Source organism: Camelus dromedarius, chromosome Y (genome assembly GCF_036321535.1).
Source record: "Camelus dromedarius isolate mCamDro1 chromosome Y, mCamDro1.pat, whole genome shotgun sequence".
NCBI lineage: Eukaryota > Metazoa > Chordata > Mammalia > Artiodactyla > Camelidae > Camelus > Camelus dromedarius.
In genome coordinates, this window is record NC_087473.1 from 19,255,190 (window position 1) to 19,270,812 (window position 15,623).

The 15,623-nt window shown below is 51.1% G+C and overlaps 1 protein-coding gene across 2 annotated transcripts in view; it reads right to left on the minus strand.

Moving 5' to 3' along the window:
• The window catches only part of CD99 (CD99 molecule (Xg blood group)), a 32,847-nt gene extending 31,574 nt beyond the window's left edge, over positions 1–1,273 (minus strand). For both annotated transcript variants that reach the window (XM_064483422.1, XM_064483423.1), the window contains exon 1: positions 1,120–1,273. In XM_064483422.1, coding sequence (XP_064339492.1) covers positions 1,120–1,186 — 67 coding nt within the window. In that variant the 5' untranslated portion in view covers positions 1,187–1,273. The remainder of the gene's footprint in view (positions 1–1,119) is intronic.
• Positions 1,274–15,623: the final 14,350 nt, after the last annotated feature.

Sequence of the window (15,623 nt, forward strand, 5' to 3'; positions counted from 1 at the left end):
GCCTGTGTGCCTGTCCACTCAGAAGCAACCATGTCAACAAGGAAAAACCGATCCTTAATTGGAGAAAGCGAGTTTTTTTTTAAGCCACGCCCAGCAGGACCCCAGCATTTCAGAGAGAGACTGCAGGAAAGTTAAGACCTCGACTTCCATTTTAAAAGGAGAAGGAGAAAAATGCGGGTGACGGCGGGGAGGAAGCCAGCTTCGGCGGCGAGCGTGGGGGCCCTGGCGTCCTGCCCGCCCCCTGACACTTTGCTCCGTGATTGTCTGAGTCCTGCGCTCGGACACACAGGGCAAGCGCGGCGACCGGGGAGAGCGCGCGTCTCTGGCCGGAGTCGCTCTGCGCCGAGCCGCGCGGCCAGGACACGCAGAGCGGTGAGGACCGTGCCCACGGCGCCAAGTATTTTGACTCCCCCCGCCCCCCCTTCCCCCGCCCGGCTTCGGGCTCCCGGGACGAGTCCAAATTTAGGCCCAGGCCGCAGGGCGTGGCTCCGGGAGGCGGCTCTGGATTGGGGGGTCGCAGGGCCGGGCCAGCGCTGGCCGGGGGGGGGGGGTGGGGGTGGGGGTGGGAGGGCGGGGCAGCTGCAGGGGCGCGGGGGCGCGCCCCGGGAGCGAAGGGGGATCCCGCGGGAAGTGGGGGGCGTCGAGTGCCTCCGCTCGCCCAAGTGCCTCGAACTCTAAGAGTTTGTGGATCTGAAGACAAACGCTGACTTTCGGCCTCTGGAGTGAGTCCAAAGGCGGGCAGCGAGGGACCTGGGGAAGGCAGAGGGGCGGTGGCCGCCCGCGGGCGCGGCGCGTCCGGCCAGCGGGGAGGGGGGCCCCTCCACGCGCCTCCCAGCCACACACTGTGCGCCCCCAAAGTAGTGCGCCCCGAAGTACGTCCCCCCGCAATGCGCCCCCCAAGCTGCGTTCCCCACACAGTGCGCTCCCTAAGGTACACCCCCAGTGCGACCGCCAAAGTGCGTCCCCCACGCAGTGTGACCCCAAAGAACGTCCCCCTCAACAAGGAGGGCCCCACAAGTTTCGCCCCCTCCCTTCCCCCGGTCTGGCCCTTCCCTGGAGTCCCGGCGCGGGCTCCAAGCGGGTCCCCCAGCCCGCGCCGCGCCCCCGGCGCGCACTCACCGCGAGCGGGCAGCAGGGTGCCGAGCAGGCCGACCAGCAGCAGCGCGCAGACAGCCCAGCGAGCCATGGTGCGCCCCGCGCCGCGCAGGGACCGTCCCGGGAGCGGCGCGCGCGGGCGGCTGGCGGCGGGAGGGACTCCCCCAGCCCGGGAAGGGGCCGGCGGCGGGGAGGGGTGGGGTTGCGGCGCGGTCGCCCCGCCCCGCCCCGGCCCGAGCGGGCCCCGCCCGCGGTCCCGGGGAGCACTAGGGGGCGGGAGCTCGGGAGCTGCTGGGCTGACGGAGCGGAAGAGGGGCCTGCGCCCCCAGGGGTGATCTCTACCCGGAGGAGAAGGAAAACGAAACTCCGTCCCTGCTGGGAAACTGTGGGGGCACCCCCACCTCCATCCACGTCTCTTTAACGGGATCCCCAGGGCCGCCTCTCCTGAGGTGAGGGTGAAGCCCCTCCTCCCTTCCCTGTTAGGTGTGGACCCCCTGCCTGGATGCAGCAGCCTGGGGTCCCCAACAAGGCCCCAGGGCACCAGTGGAGTTTTGGGGTGCAATGCACCAGCCGTGACTTTCCAGCCTGACCAAGGACCTCTCTTGGAGGAGTCTCCGCGTTCCCGAAGTGTCTCCCGGCAAAGCCAGGGGTGGGGAGGGACAGGATATGTCTTGCCAACCCCCATCCGGAGAGGCTGGAGCCCTGGTTGGGGGCGGGGGAGGGGGGCAGGGGAGGTGACAGCCCCAAGCCACAGCTACAATATGGGTGCACTTTCCTGCCCCAGGTTTCCGATTTTTTCTTTTTAATTAAGACAGTAGCTTAAAATTCTGTCTGTCCCTCCAGGGTACGGGAACACCGTGTCAGACTGAGAAATATCCCTGAGTCACATTCTGGCACTCCACCCTCCAAACCCTATGCTTCTCGGGGCCAGCTCCTTCCCCATCAGGCCCTTCTTCCCTAGGGTGACTCAGGGCTCCTCCCCCAGGCCCTCCCTGCACGTGTCCTTCTGCTGCCATACACAGGGACATGCCTGGCCCCAGGTGCCTGAACTCGCACCCCAGGGGCCCACAGACAGCTTACCTTACAAGGCCAGCAGTGTGAGCAGACACAGCTGGAGGCAGGGAGAAGGTGGTTCTTATCCTGGGCCAGCAGAATCCCCAAGACATGATTGTGGTTTACGAGCATGAAGATAATGTGATGATTTTCAGAGGAAAACAAACAAACAAAATCTGCCTATGAGGTGTTCTTTCTTATAGTTAACCTGGGTTGAATGCCCAGCCAGAGAGGGCCCCGCCTCCCAGCACCCTCCCCTCTTCATTTTTTCCTACCCCTCCCCTTTCACCCTTAACTCTGCCAATGACTACTTGCCCTCTCCCCAGGCCACAGTCTTGTGGGGCGGGGGGTGCTGATGGAGAGTATGGACCCTGGGCCGTCCTAAACAGGAGGACCTCCAGGGCTCTTCTTGGGGAGCAAGGGGATGCCGGAGCTGCTGCAGCCATTTTGGCACCTTGAGGTAAGCCAAATGAATAAAGCATAGATGAAAGAAACATGTGCTTCGTGCCAGCATTAACATCGAATGACACTTCCTGAGGAAATTTCCAGTTCACCCCAATGACTTTTAAAAGAAAGACCCTACCTGGCCAATCTTCAGTCTCTGCCAATTGGGACACCTCCCTCTTTTCACTGCCTTTAATATTCCAGAAGCTTCTGGAGTGCGTGGTATCAGGAAGGGTCTGGGTGCCCATCATCAGCCATAATAAATAAGCACCGTCACCCTCTGAAAGCCAGGCCTGGAGGCTTTGTATTTATGTCCACACATAAAGGCCTTTGGAAGAGTTCTCTAATTCATTAAGATGACTTTTTTTTTTTTTTAAGTATTACCTTCCTTGGCTCCAAAGTAAAAATCTCCACAACATCACACAGATGCTTTGGCCTCAAGAAGCTCTAACTTCCAGGATGAAGATTAAATTAATTGAAAAAAGCATCGTGAGTTGTATCCGGATACCACGGAACACGCACGTGGGTCGTAAGCCAGACCCAGAGTGGGACGGATCACACTGGGGAACAGGCCTCTGGCTCTGCACGTGAAACCGAGGGCACTCGGCACAGACGTGCATTACACTGTGCCTTGCCTAACAAACAGTGAACTTGTAACCTGCCTTCACTGATCGCTTTCATTTTAGCTACAAACAAAACAAAACAAAACAAAACAAAACAAAACAAAACAAAACTTGCGCATCTCCCTAACATGGCGCCCAAACAGTAAGATGTTTGTCTGAGTTGTTTTTCAGGGACTTGGGGTCAGTTGTGTCCAGTTTGAGCTCAAGATGGTTAAGACTGGTTATGACCACAGACCCTCCAACTGGGCATTTGTGAGTGTCCAAGTGGTGATTTTTTGACGTCCGAGGGCCACAGACTCCACCCTCAGGACAGGATAATGCCCCCATTTTCTGAACAATGGTCCCAGAAAGAAGCCCAGAGCTTAACTGCACCTGCACAGAATGATGGGTGGGTGGGTGGGTGGGTGGACAGAAGGATGGACGGATGGATGGCTGAATGCAGGGCTGGATGCGGGGGTGGAAGGATGGATGGATGGATGGATGGGTAGACAGGATGGATGGATGGATGAATGGATAGATTAGATAGATAGATAGATAGATAGATAGATAGATAGATAGATAGATAGATAGATAAAATAGGAGGTTCCTCACCTCCAGGACAGGGGAATCTGCTCTTTTAATGTTTTCAACAGACAGCCCGTCAGGAAACATGCGTTAATAATCATACACACGGTGAACACTCAAGCTGCCAGTCTTATTTGTATTGAAATTCCATTTGTCACCTCAACACTCCCCCGGCTGAGAACATACCTGTGAAGTTTCACTAAGTTTCCACCAACTGATGAGTTTAAACATTCAAGTTAAGCAGAGGCGACTTGTACTCAGTGGACAGGAAAACCACACCCATGTACTGTAAGCTTCATTTTCTGACGATGAATCAGATTTCGAAAAACACGGAGTCATTCAGCATCTGGAAGGCGTTTGGTGTCACCAGTTATGTAACCGGTGGGATCCCATAAGGATGATACTGGTCTGTAACCACACCCGGAGAGAAAACCCTCGCAGAGCTGAGGAGGTGGGAGAATTCTAGATTTTGTTTATTTATGATGAGGACAAAGGAAACCAAACATAATGAACTTTTTTCTTTCCATTTGCAACTGTAGACAGACTTCGTTTTATTCTATAAGATATAGCTTTTTTTTAGCTTTTTTTTTTACAGCTTTTTTTTAAGGACTTCTAAGATACAGTTTTGTTTTGTTTTTTAACAAATGGAAAGTCTATGGCAAACTTGCACGATTTTCCCAGCAGCATTCGCTCACTTAATGTCTCTGTGTCACAGGCTGGTGATTCTCGCAATATTTCAGACTTTTTTTTTTTATCATAAGTATATTTGGGATGCTGATGTGATCAGTGACCTTTGATGTTACTACTACATCTGTGTGTGTCCCTCTCATGTTAAAAAATAAAATCGGTATATTTATACAATGGAATACTACTCACCCATAAAAAATTATTAAATAATGCCATTTGCAGCAACGTGGATGGACCTGGAGATCCTCATCCTAAGTGAAGTCAGTCAGACAGAGAAAGAAAAATGCCATATGATATCACTTATATTTGGCATCTAAAAACAGACAAACTTATTTACAGAACAGAAACAGACATAGAAAACAAACTTACGGTTAACAGAGAGAAAGAGGGTAGGGAGGGATAAACTGGGAGTTCAAGATTTGCAGATACCAACTACTATATATAAAATAGTTAAACAACAAGGTCCTACTGTACAGCACTACGTTCCATATCTTGTAGTCACCTGTGGTTAAAAAGAATACGGAAAGGAATATCTGTGTGTCTATGTATGACTGAAACATGCTGCTGTGCACCAGAAATGGACACAACACTGTAAACTGACTAGACCTCAATAAATAAATAAATAAATATACACAACAATAAAAACAAAATTCAGCCAGGCAAATGGTAAAGGTCTTGTTGAATTTAGCTGGTGATTCAAAAATCCGGCAGCGTGCCACTGAGCAGACAGAAAGGAGTTCTGAGGAGCTGGACAAAAATAAAAGATTTCTGTAGGCAGAAGGGAGCGGGGACCAGGATGGTTGCGCCAGCAGAAAGCAGGTTGGTGGTGACAAGTTCTCTACCCTCAGGGGATGGCAGGTGCTTAGAGCCACATTCCCTCTCTGTTGCAGACTGGCTGACTCCTGAGGACCTGGTTTAAGATTCCACTTCCAGGAGAGGCCAAAACTGTCATTAAGTCAAGCCTCCGTTTGCTGACATGGGGTTTAGCAGGAGTGACTCCACTTTGAACCCGTCTTGTTTTTAACGTCTTCACTCTGTCCTGGCCGTTCTCACTTATGAGGACCCTCGCTGGAGAAACCAGGATGGGTAGAAGAAAATAACTTCCTTTCTTGTAATAGCTTGGATGCACTGTTCGTCCTCAACGCTTGTCACCCTTTTCCCGTATCTCAAGGGCTCTGATCAGTGACAGCCACCAAGCAGGCTCCAAAAGCCATACCTCTGAAGGAATGAACGAATGCATCGGTGACCCCTAGAGCTTTGCAGTTAACCACGAACTTCTTTTTTTGTTTTAATTGAGAGAAAGTCGGTTACAATGCTGTGTCAATTTCTGGTGCGCAGCACAGTGCTTCAGTCACACACAAACATACATGTATTCATTTTCACATTCTTTTTCCCCACGAGTTACCACAAGATCTTGTATATATTTCCCTGTGCTGTACACTATAAACTTGTTCATCTATTCTATATATACATGTCAGTATCTGCAAATCTCAAACTCCCAGTCTGTCCCTTCCAATCCGCCTCCTCCCAGCAACCACAAGTCTGTATTCTATGTCTGTGCATCTGTTTCTGTTTTATATTAAAGTTCATTTGCCATGAACTTCTTAACTACACTGAGGGTCAGCAAACTGGGGCCAGCAAGTCAAAGCCCAGCCCACCACTTAATCGGGTGGAGCCCGTAAGCCGGACAGAGTGGTTTGCACATGTTTACGTGGTTGAAAAGACAATCCAAAGAGCTATATGTCATGACAATATATGAAAATAGTATGACATTCTGGCTGTCATGAAGAAGATCACAAATAACAAATGTTGGGGAAGATGTGGAGAAAAAAGAACCCTCCCGTGCTGTTGGTGGGAATGTAAATTGGTGCAGCCACTAAGAGGAACAGTATGGAGATTTCTTAAATAACTAAAAATAGACTCACCATATGATCCAGCAGTCCCACTCCTGGGCACATACCCAGAAAAACTCTAATTCGAAAAGACACCTGCACCCCAGTGTTCATAGCGGCACTATTTACAACAGCCAACACATGGAGACAGCCTAAATGTCCATCGACAGGTGACTGGATAAAGAAGATGTGGTGTATTTATACAACGGAATACTACTCAGCCATGAAAAAGAGTGAAATCATGCCATTTGCAGCACCATGAAAGGACTTGGAGGAAATTGTGATAAGTGAAATAAGTCAGACAGAGAAAGACAAACACTGTATGATATTACTTAGATGTGGAATTTTTAAAAATGCAACAAACTAGTGAATATAACAAAACAGAAGCAGACTCAGAGACCAGAGCAGTGGGGAGAGGGAAGGGGGAGGGGTAAGATAGGGGAAGGGGAGTCAGAGGTACAAACTACTATGTATAAAATACATAAGCTACAAGGACACATTGTACCACATGGGGAACACAGCCCATATCTTATAATAATTATAAATGGCACATAGCTTTTAAAAATTGTGAATCACTATGTTGCACACCTGAAACTTAAATAATATTGTACATCAAGTCCACCTCAATAAAAAGAATTTTTAATCATAACTTAAGTAAATGCTTCTCAGGGAGCACCCTAGTTCCTTCTTTCCTTTCCACCTCTGACCGTGGTGTGGAAGGGATGCATTTATTGGTATAGAAAGAGCAGCCTTCTGCTCGGGTCGGGACAAAGGGCCTCGTCTGTTTGCTCCACTACCAGCTGGAAGACAAACGGAGTCGTGGGGCAGTGACTTTACCGGAGCAGCAGGGGGCCACGCCCGGCCTGTCCCCACCGCTCCCCCCACCCCGCCCCGCCGGGCTCCGCTGCCCGGGCTGACTCATCTCACTTCGGCCGGTTTGTTTTCCCCTCCCCATGGAGACGGCCACTACATCTGGCTTCTTTAACCGCAGAGAGGGAGGTGCTGAAGATTAGGGCAATCGGCTGCTCTGTTGTAGGTTTTTTATTTTTTAAGAGTAGGGTTGGAACTGAACCGTTTTCCGTCAGGCAGCAAATCGGTGTTTGCAAAGCTACTTGCCGTGGCAATGGGTATGTTAAAAATCACAGCACAGACGCAGAAAGGAGAGTGACTAGGGGCAAGACACATGGTGTGTGTGCGTCTCGCCCCAGGTGGCCCCCGTGCTGGGGGCGAGTCTGTCTTTGTCCACCACCCCGTCTTTACCCCTCTGTCCAGCGTGTGAGGAGCCGTTTATATGGAAAGAAGAAAGGGCCTTCGTGTTTGGTTTGCCTTGTCCTCGCCATGCACAAATTCTCCCGGCTTTGCTAGGAGCCAGCTTTGCAAGCCACGGCCACACGGGTAGTGTCAGCCGTGGACCAGCTGGCAGGTGACTCTGGTGGGGCTGTCTAGGGCGGCGCCGGCCCCGGCCCCCCTCAGCTGGCCTGTGTGCAGACGCCCCAGGTCTGCACCGGATGACTGAGGTGCCGCCGACTCTTCCTTCGGGGGTGGGGGGCGGTCCAGACTCTATCACCAAACCTTATTATTCCAAGATCGTCTGCCCTCTCAGGCTGTGCACCTCGACCAGGTCGATCTGCAGAGACAATTCGTTATAAAGCTTTGGGGAATGGACCCCTCTTTGGAGTAGGGGCATGTCTCCCGCCACCCTGTGGGCCACGTAGGCAGTTCCCACCCCACCCCAGCTCAGTTTGGCAGGGACAGGGCAAGAAGGCGCGTGCCCCAGTGAGGAGGAGGAAGTGTATGATCCTGTTTGCAGACAGGATACCAAAGACCAGGAATTTGAATGACTTTTGAAAAAAAATGTCCTGCAGTGGGCTGTGCCCGGCGGGTTCCCACTCAGGAGCCGGGGCCTCGTCAGCAAAGCCCTGAACAAAGCTCCCTGTGTCAGAAGGTGGCTGCCGCCCGCCCGCAGGGGCGGCTCCCTGGCAGGAAGGACGGGAGGGGATGGGATGTAAAGGGTGAAGGAAAGAATCTGCGGGGTGGGGGCTCCCGACAGAGGAATGTGACCCGTTCTGGAGTTTCAAGTGTGGCCCAAGGAGGCAGGGGCTGGTGGGCTGGAAGGGGTCCTCCAGAGAGGCTCAGGCTGCCCCGCGGGACACTGAGGAGCCACACGTCACAGAGAAGGAGGAACCTGGAAGCTGCCAGTTGACAAAGGAGGAAAGGGAGGCCCAGCCCGATGAAATGACACGGCGTTGGGGATGCAATTCTACCTTTCTGAGCCAAAGAGGGAAATCTTAGCTGGCATTTTAATAAACCTGCCTTGTCTCTCTGTCTGCTTATCTGCCCATAGATCCACCCATCCATCCACTCAAATAGCCATCCATCCATCCACCCACCCAATCACCCACTTAGACTCATCCATCCCTCCATCCATCCAGCGACCCACTCAGTCATCCACCCACCCATCCATCCATCCAAACATCCATCGATCCATCCATCCATCCACCCATCTATCCATCCATCCACCCATCCATCTGCTCAGATTCATCCATCCATCTCTCCCCCCCCCGTCTTTCTCTTCTCCTCTCTCCCTTCTCCCTCCACACTTGGCTCCTTTCCTCCATCATCCCATCCCTTCCTCTCTCCATCCCGCCTTCTCACACATCAGCGAAACTCAGCCAGACACCCACTGAATCCAATGGGGGAGACATCTGGGAACCAAATCTTTGAACAAACTATGAAAGTGTCTCTGTGTTACCAGCAGTGATATGGGGGGTGGGGCAGACGCTCTGGATGCTACCCTAGTGGAGACCTGGGGGTCTTGCCGGAGCCCAGATGGGGACCAGTCGGAAGCTGAGCTGACAGTTGAAGAAGCAGCCGGCACTTGTGGATCAAAGAGGAAGGGAGTCTGGAGCGGCGGGCTCACAAGTAGCTGGCGGGGCCACAAGGGGACGAAAAGAGGAAGTGTGTGGTGGGGTCGGGGGAAGCAAGCAGACGGAGGCCACAGGCATTCCCCAGTCCTGGAAATGTCCCCCTGACTGTCCCCAGGTACCATCCTTGCATTCCACTCTCATGGTGCCCCCCACCCCCAACCTGTTCCCCAAGAGCCCCCTCCTGCCCCACAGCTGCCCATCTGTCTGCTCTTGGCTTCGGCTCTCAGGGTGCTTTTTGTTTTACTGTGGTCCCTTTGCGAACATCTTCCCCGAGCATCGGTGTGCAATGTTCGCTTTCCCATCAGGAAAGCGGGCTGCTCATTACTGACAACCAAGGAAACCCGAAAACCAACCAAACAAACAGAAAACACAGTAGAAGGAGAAGACACACTCCAGTTTGCCCTTGAAGGAAACCGGTGGTATTTCTCGCGGCCACTATCCTGAGGCTGAAACTCTCCATTCCTGTAATTTGCTTTGGCGTGATGTAATCCTGTTGTCACAGAGGGATCCGCATATAAAGCATGCCCTTCATATGTAGATGGAGACTTTTCTCTGCTGACATTTCCCAGTGCCTCTCCCCAAATCTCCCCATCACCCTCGTGCATAGACCCCCTCAATTCTGCTAACCCGGTGCCCTCGGCAGTCATCACCTTCCTGGACCTGCAACTTGGCCCACACAGGGAAGACCCTATTTCCAGGCTCCCAGATGCCATGAATGATTCAGATCTCATGTGGGCTGAAGACTGGTCCCCAAAGACGCGCAGATGGAGGAAGGGGCCACCAGCCAAGGATGCAGACGGCCTCTGGAAACTGGACGAAGGAAGGAATGGATTCACCCGAGGCAATTCTGCACAGGTCGTGAGCCTGGCAACCCGTCACTTTTAACCCAGCGACGCCCATCTCAGACGTCTGAGCTCCAGGAATGTCACATAACAGGTGTGCGTCGTTTTGGGTGTGGGTCCTTGTTTCAGCAGAGGCAGGAAGTGAAGGCGCCCCACTTCCCCCGTCCCCCTTTGCCTCTCCCCGACTCGTGCTTGAGGCCCCTCCTCTCCCAGAGGTGCTTGTCTGCCTCCACGAGCCCTCTGGACCCAGGCGCCTGGAGGTGGGGGCTGAGTCATGACAGAAGAGTTGCCTTTACCCCGTTGTTAGGCAATATTTCGTCTTTACTGTCCTGCAGGGCCGTTCAGCCCAGATGCCAGTTGGTTTACGACACTGAGCAGAGTCAGGAGTCTCAGTCCCGAGTTTAAACCCATCGCAGTCCCGGGCGTTTGGTGAAGAGGCTGCCCCCAGGACCCCCCAGCAGAGCAGAGTCTCAGAGCAGAGCGGTGGGGCGGCTGGGGCCGGCGTCGGTGTTTCTAAAGCCCCCCAGCCGATTCCACCACCCAGGCAGGGCCGGGAGCGACTGTGGCCGAGGCGACGCAAATCTGCAAAGTCGCTCTCAGGTCTGCAAGGCTCACCGAGGCGTCAGAGCCCAGCCCGCCTTGTAATCGCCCCGTCACATGCTCCGCAGCTGCGTGTGTGTCGTGTGCAGAAGCAGATGTCCCCCCCACCCCACCCCCCGGGGCGGGGCACGTGGAGCGGGGCGCCCAGGGCGCGGTGCTTTGTTTCCTTCCCAACCAGCTGTCGCTTCCGGGGAGCCTAACCTCCGCCCTCTGGAGCCACCAACCTCGGCAGAAGCAACTGGGAGGAAGCGTGGTTCCTATAAAACGGGGCTCCCCGTGTGGTTTTGAGTCACAAGGGTGGAATCCACATCAGAGTTCTGATGGCCTTCCTTATTTCAAAGAGAAGTGTGGAGCTGTTTGGCTTTTTTTTTTCGTAAGTACAAAAAAAAAAGCTTAAATAGATGATCAAAGCCAAAAAAAAAGTTTGTCTCTAAAAGTGGGCACGTCGTGGGCTGTACGGTCAAATCCAACCCAGTTTATCAAATTTCCATTCCTCTCGAGTTTTGTGTGCATGTGTGTGTGTGTGTGTGTGTGTGTGTGTGTGTGTGTGTGTGTATTAGACCCTACTGCAGGGATTTAAAACATCCTGCAGCAGAACTTTGTAAATAAACGTGGCCTAACATACTTGTGCCTTCTGTTGCCCTGGGATGGTGGAAGGAAAACACAATTTTGAAAAGTCTTTGTTCTGTTTTCATGGGGTCATGATGCGAAGGAAGATGCTATGACGGAAAAATTTTATGGATGTTTCGGAAAGTTGTATCCACCCAGAAAAAAAAAAAAAACCAACTCTGCAGGCATTTAAAGCTCAAATTTACCCAGGGATATATCTGACTCATATTTTAGGCACTGACCCAAGTTAAAAAAAAAAAAAGCTTAATCATTTATAAGCTATTCCATGCATTTCTAATATACAGTGAAGGTTTTAATGTTATCAGGGGTCAATTTTCTTACCATCGAAACCGCCGTAAATTTAGTTTAATGCATGCCATTTTTAGTAGGCCGTCATGTCTTTTGCAAACAATCCAATGGCATCTTGACCAGTAAGGATTTTATAAGGAACACAGACTACATGGTGGAGAGCCCCAGCTGGACGGAACCCACGAGTAAGTGCGTCCTGTCCCCTCCCCGGTCTCTGGCGGTGCTCAGATTCCTCGGCTCAGCGTCTTCAGAAAGGTCGATGATTGGACCAGCTACGACCCCTCCCCGTGGGCCCTGGACACCGATCCGATGATTTTGAACAACTCTGCTTAACCTCTGGAACTTCTCATGCCTCTGACCATGAACGTGTCTGTGGCCATCTCGCTGGGTCTGGGGAGGATTCAGTAAAAATCTATCTAAAAAGCCTGCTCCTCAGATGGTTCATTATGAATGTCATGTATCATTCCTCTTCTCTGAGTGCAAATGCACCAGCCCCATAAGTTGTAGAGGGTTCAGGGAGCCTTCACCAACCAAGGGGCTGGTCCGGTCTTGGCTCGTGGGCAGTTGACTCTTGGTTGAGGCGTCTTCGTGGGTGACTACTGCGTCTGCCCTGTGTCCATCTGTCCTTTCCTCTCTTCTCTCTTTCCCTGCCTCCACCCATGTGTCTTTCTATCTATCCATCTATTGATTGTCTATTTATCTATCCATCCATCTGTTGTGTAGCTCTCCATAACTTCCCTCCCTCCGTCCTTCCATCCTTCCACCCATCCATGCATCTATCATCTATTTATCCATCCATCCATCCATCCACCCATCCAACCATCCACCCACCCATCCAACCATCCATCCGTCCATCCATCCATCCACCCACCCATCCATCCATGCAGCCATCTATCTGTCTATCCATCCACCCATCCATCCGTCCATCCATCCATCCACCCATCCATCCATCCATCCACCCACCCACCCATCCATCTGTTGTATAGCTCTCCATAACTTGTCTCGCTCCTTCCTTCCATCCTTCCACCTATCCATCTATCTTTCTGTCTATCCATCTATCTATCTACTTATTTATTATCTATATACTATCTACATCCAGCTACCTATCTATTTATCACTCTATCCACACATCTATGCGGCTGTCTCTATCCATCCATATTTATTAATTTACTCACCACAAGCAACACAGATGAGATGAATTCACTAATGTTCTGGGAGCAGATCTGAAATTGTTCCCAGCAGGTAGCTATCAGGAAAAAAAAAAAGAAAAAGAAGAAGATCTAAAATCCAGATGAGGAAGCACTTCTCTCCTTTGGTGAAACACCACAGGACCTGCCTTGCAGGGCAGAGTCCCAGAGAATAAGGACCAAAGGGAAGAAGAAAGTTAAGAGGGTCAAGAGGGGAGGAGATCTTTAAATCATTTAAATGGGTGTGTGGCCTTTCACCCAAGGTTCTCCATACCTTTGAATCCTTGGCAGGTTAGCGTCAAAATTAAATTCCAAACTAATGAAATGAGGAAGTTCTGGGAGGTGACCTTCTGTTTTCCAGCCACCCCCCTCGGGGAGTGAGGTGCCCTGTCTAATTGCATTCTTCACCGGTAGACAAAACCGGCTGGAACATTCAAGTGCCCTCAAGTCAGTGCTGAATATGAATTTTACCATGAATGTATGATTTGAATAATTTAAAAACAAAATTCGATCAACAGCCAGCCATCGTGGCCAGAGGCAAGCGAAGGCACCGTTCTCTGTCTGCTCCTCGACACTCGATGTCTCTTAAAATTCTGCCTTTTTAATATCGTGGAAATCACCGTGATATTTTTTTTAAGGGGCTAATGAGAAGTCAAGAGGGTTCTTTATATGTTTAATATAAAAGAGATAGGCTTCTGCCCCTGGGAACATTTTTATGAGAAACATAACCAGATGAACAATCTCCTTTCCTTTCCACGCTGCTTCTGATTCTCCTGTTTGCACGGCACATGGACTAATTAAATATTTAAAGTCATTATCATGGAGAGATTTACCTTCCTGAAAAAAAAAAAAGTTTCAATGAAATGAAAAAAAGAAAAAGTGAAGGATGGAGGCCAGTGTCCACATATCCAGAGGGGAGAGACTCGATCAGGGGTAGGGTCCTGGGTTCAATCCCCAGTCCCTCCTCTAAAAATAAATAACAAACTTAATTATCACCCCCCCACCGCACAAAAAAAAAAAAAAGAAAAGAAAAAGGAACAAGTTTCTACTGCATAGCACAGGGAGCTATAATCCATATCTTGTAGTAAAAGATATGGAAAGATTCATCTACCACGAAAAAGGATATGGAAAATGAATATGTGTACGTATATGGATGACTGAAGCATGATTCTGTGCACCAGAAATTGACGCAACATTGTAAACTGACTAGACTTCCATTAAGAAAAGAGACATAAAAAAAAAGTTTATTACAGAAGCTTCAATGAGAAACCCTCCCAGGGAGAGCAACCTCTAAAACCCTAAAAGGATGGGTTCATCCTGTTCTGCACTCTCCCCAGACCAGAAGGACAGCAGGTGACACAGAGCAGAACGTCCCACGGGCAGGTGCACGGGTGCGCCCGCCGCTGCCGTGGGGGCCTGGGGCAGCCGACCCGGCAGGCAGCACTCGCCCCGGCAGGGCCGGTAGGTGGCGCGATCGGATAAGCCCAAAGCGAACGCAGGCTCAGCCTGTGCCTGCGACCCGTTCCCCATCACGTCTGTCATCTGAGGGAAAGCCCCAAACCACCGGCTGTCCCGGGTCCTCAGACACACACACACACACACACACACACACACACACACACACGCCCGTGACAAGGCCTCACCAACATCCTCCCGGGATGTCCCCCACCCCCGAAGGAAACCTAGCCGTGCTGTCACCAACGCACCACACCGAGACCCTAGCAGCGCGCAGGCATCGTGCAAAGGTCAGAGGGTGAAGCTGACGGGTTAGATAACGGAGAACTGGAGATGCTGCGGGATCAGGAATCTTCTGATGCCCCCAACGGGCACCCAGATCTGCCTTTATCCTTGGAAATACAGGATTTGTGTTGAAGACATGGGAGATTTCAAAAATCGCACTTCTGTTTGACCTCCCATCTCACACCTTTTTAGAAAGAGAACAACATTTTCTGTTGACACTGAACGACCCCGAGGAAGGCGGGGTTCAGCCCCCGCGGGGAGTCTGTCTCTCTGCCCCTACCTCCTTTGAGAAAGGGTCAGAATAATTTGTCCTTCAAAAGGATGGGCTTTATGTAACATGTTTCACATACACGAGACACCATGAAAGCGTTAACTGACTAAGCTGGGCTGTCTGTCTGTGCCCCGCAGACCCCCAGTTCCACGTCTCCTCTGGGACAGCTCCCACCTTACCCCACAGTCAGTCTGAGGGTTAAGGATCTGGAGCACGTTGGAGACTTTTTAACAAAGAATACGAAATGGTAGGAGGGGGGAAGGGATACATTTGGGAGTTTTGCGATTTGCAAATGTTAACCACTATATATAAAAATAGATTTAAAAAAAACAAATTTCTTCTGTCTAGCACAGGGAACTATATGCAACACCTTGTAATAACCTTTAATGAAAAAAGAATCTGAAAATGAATGTATGTATGTATGTGCATGACTGGGACATCGTGCTGTGCACCGGAGATGGACACGAGGTAACTGACTGCACTTCAACAAAAATTTTTAAGAAATTAATTTAAAAAGAATACAAAATAGCTTGTTAAGCATCCAGTTGACGAAACCCGAAGGTCCCCTTTGCCCACCTGGGTTTCCTTGTCTCTTTGGAAACGGAGGCATGGTGAGCTCGTCACAAAAGGGGGTATTTTCCTAAAAGTCTTCAATGCTCTCCCCTTTGGCAGGCTTTCCCCCGGATTTCCAGTCTGCTGGAAATCCACCCCATGTATCCATTTAGAAAGGAATGGGTCCCCTCGCTCCAGACATCAGGATCCCCTCCCCTTCCTGCCGTG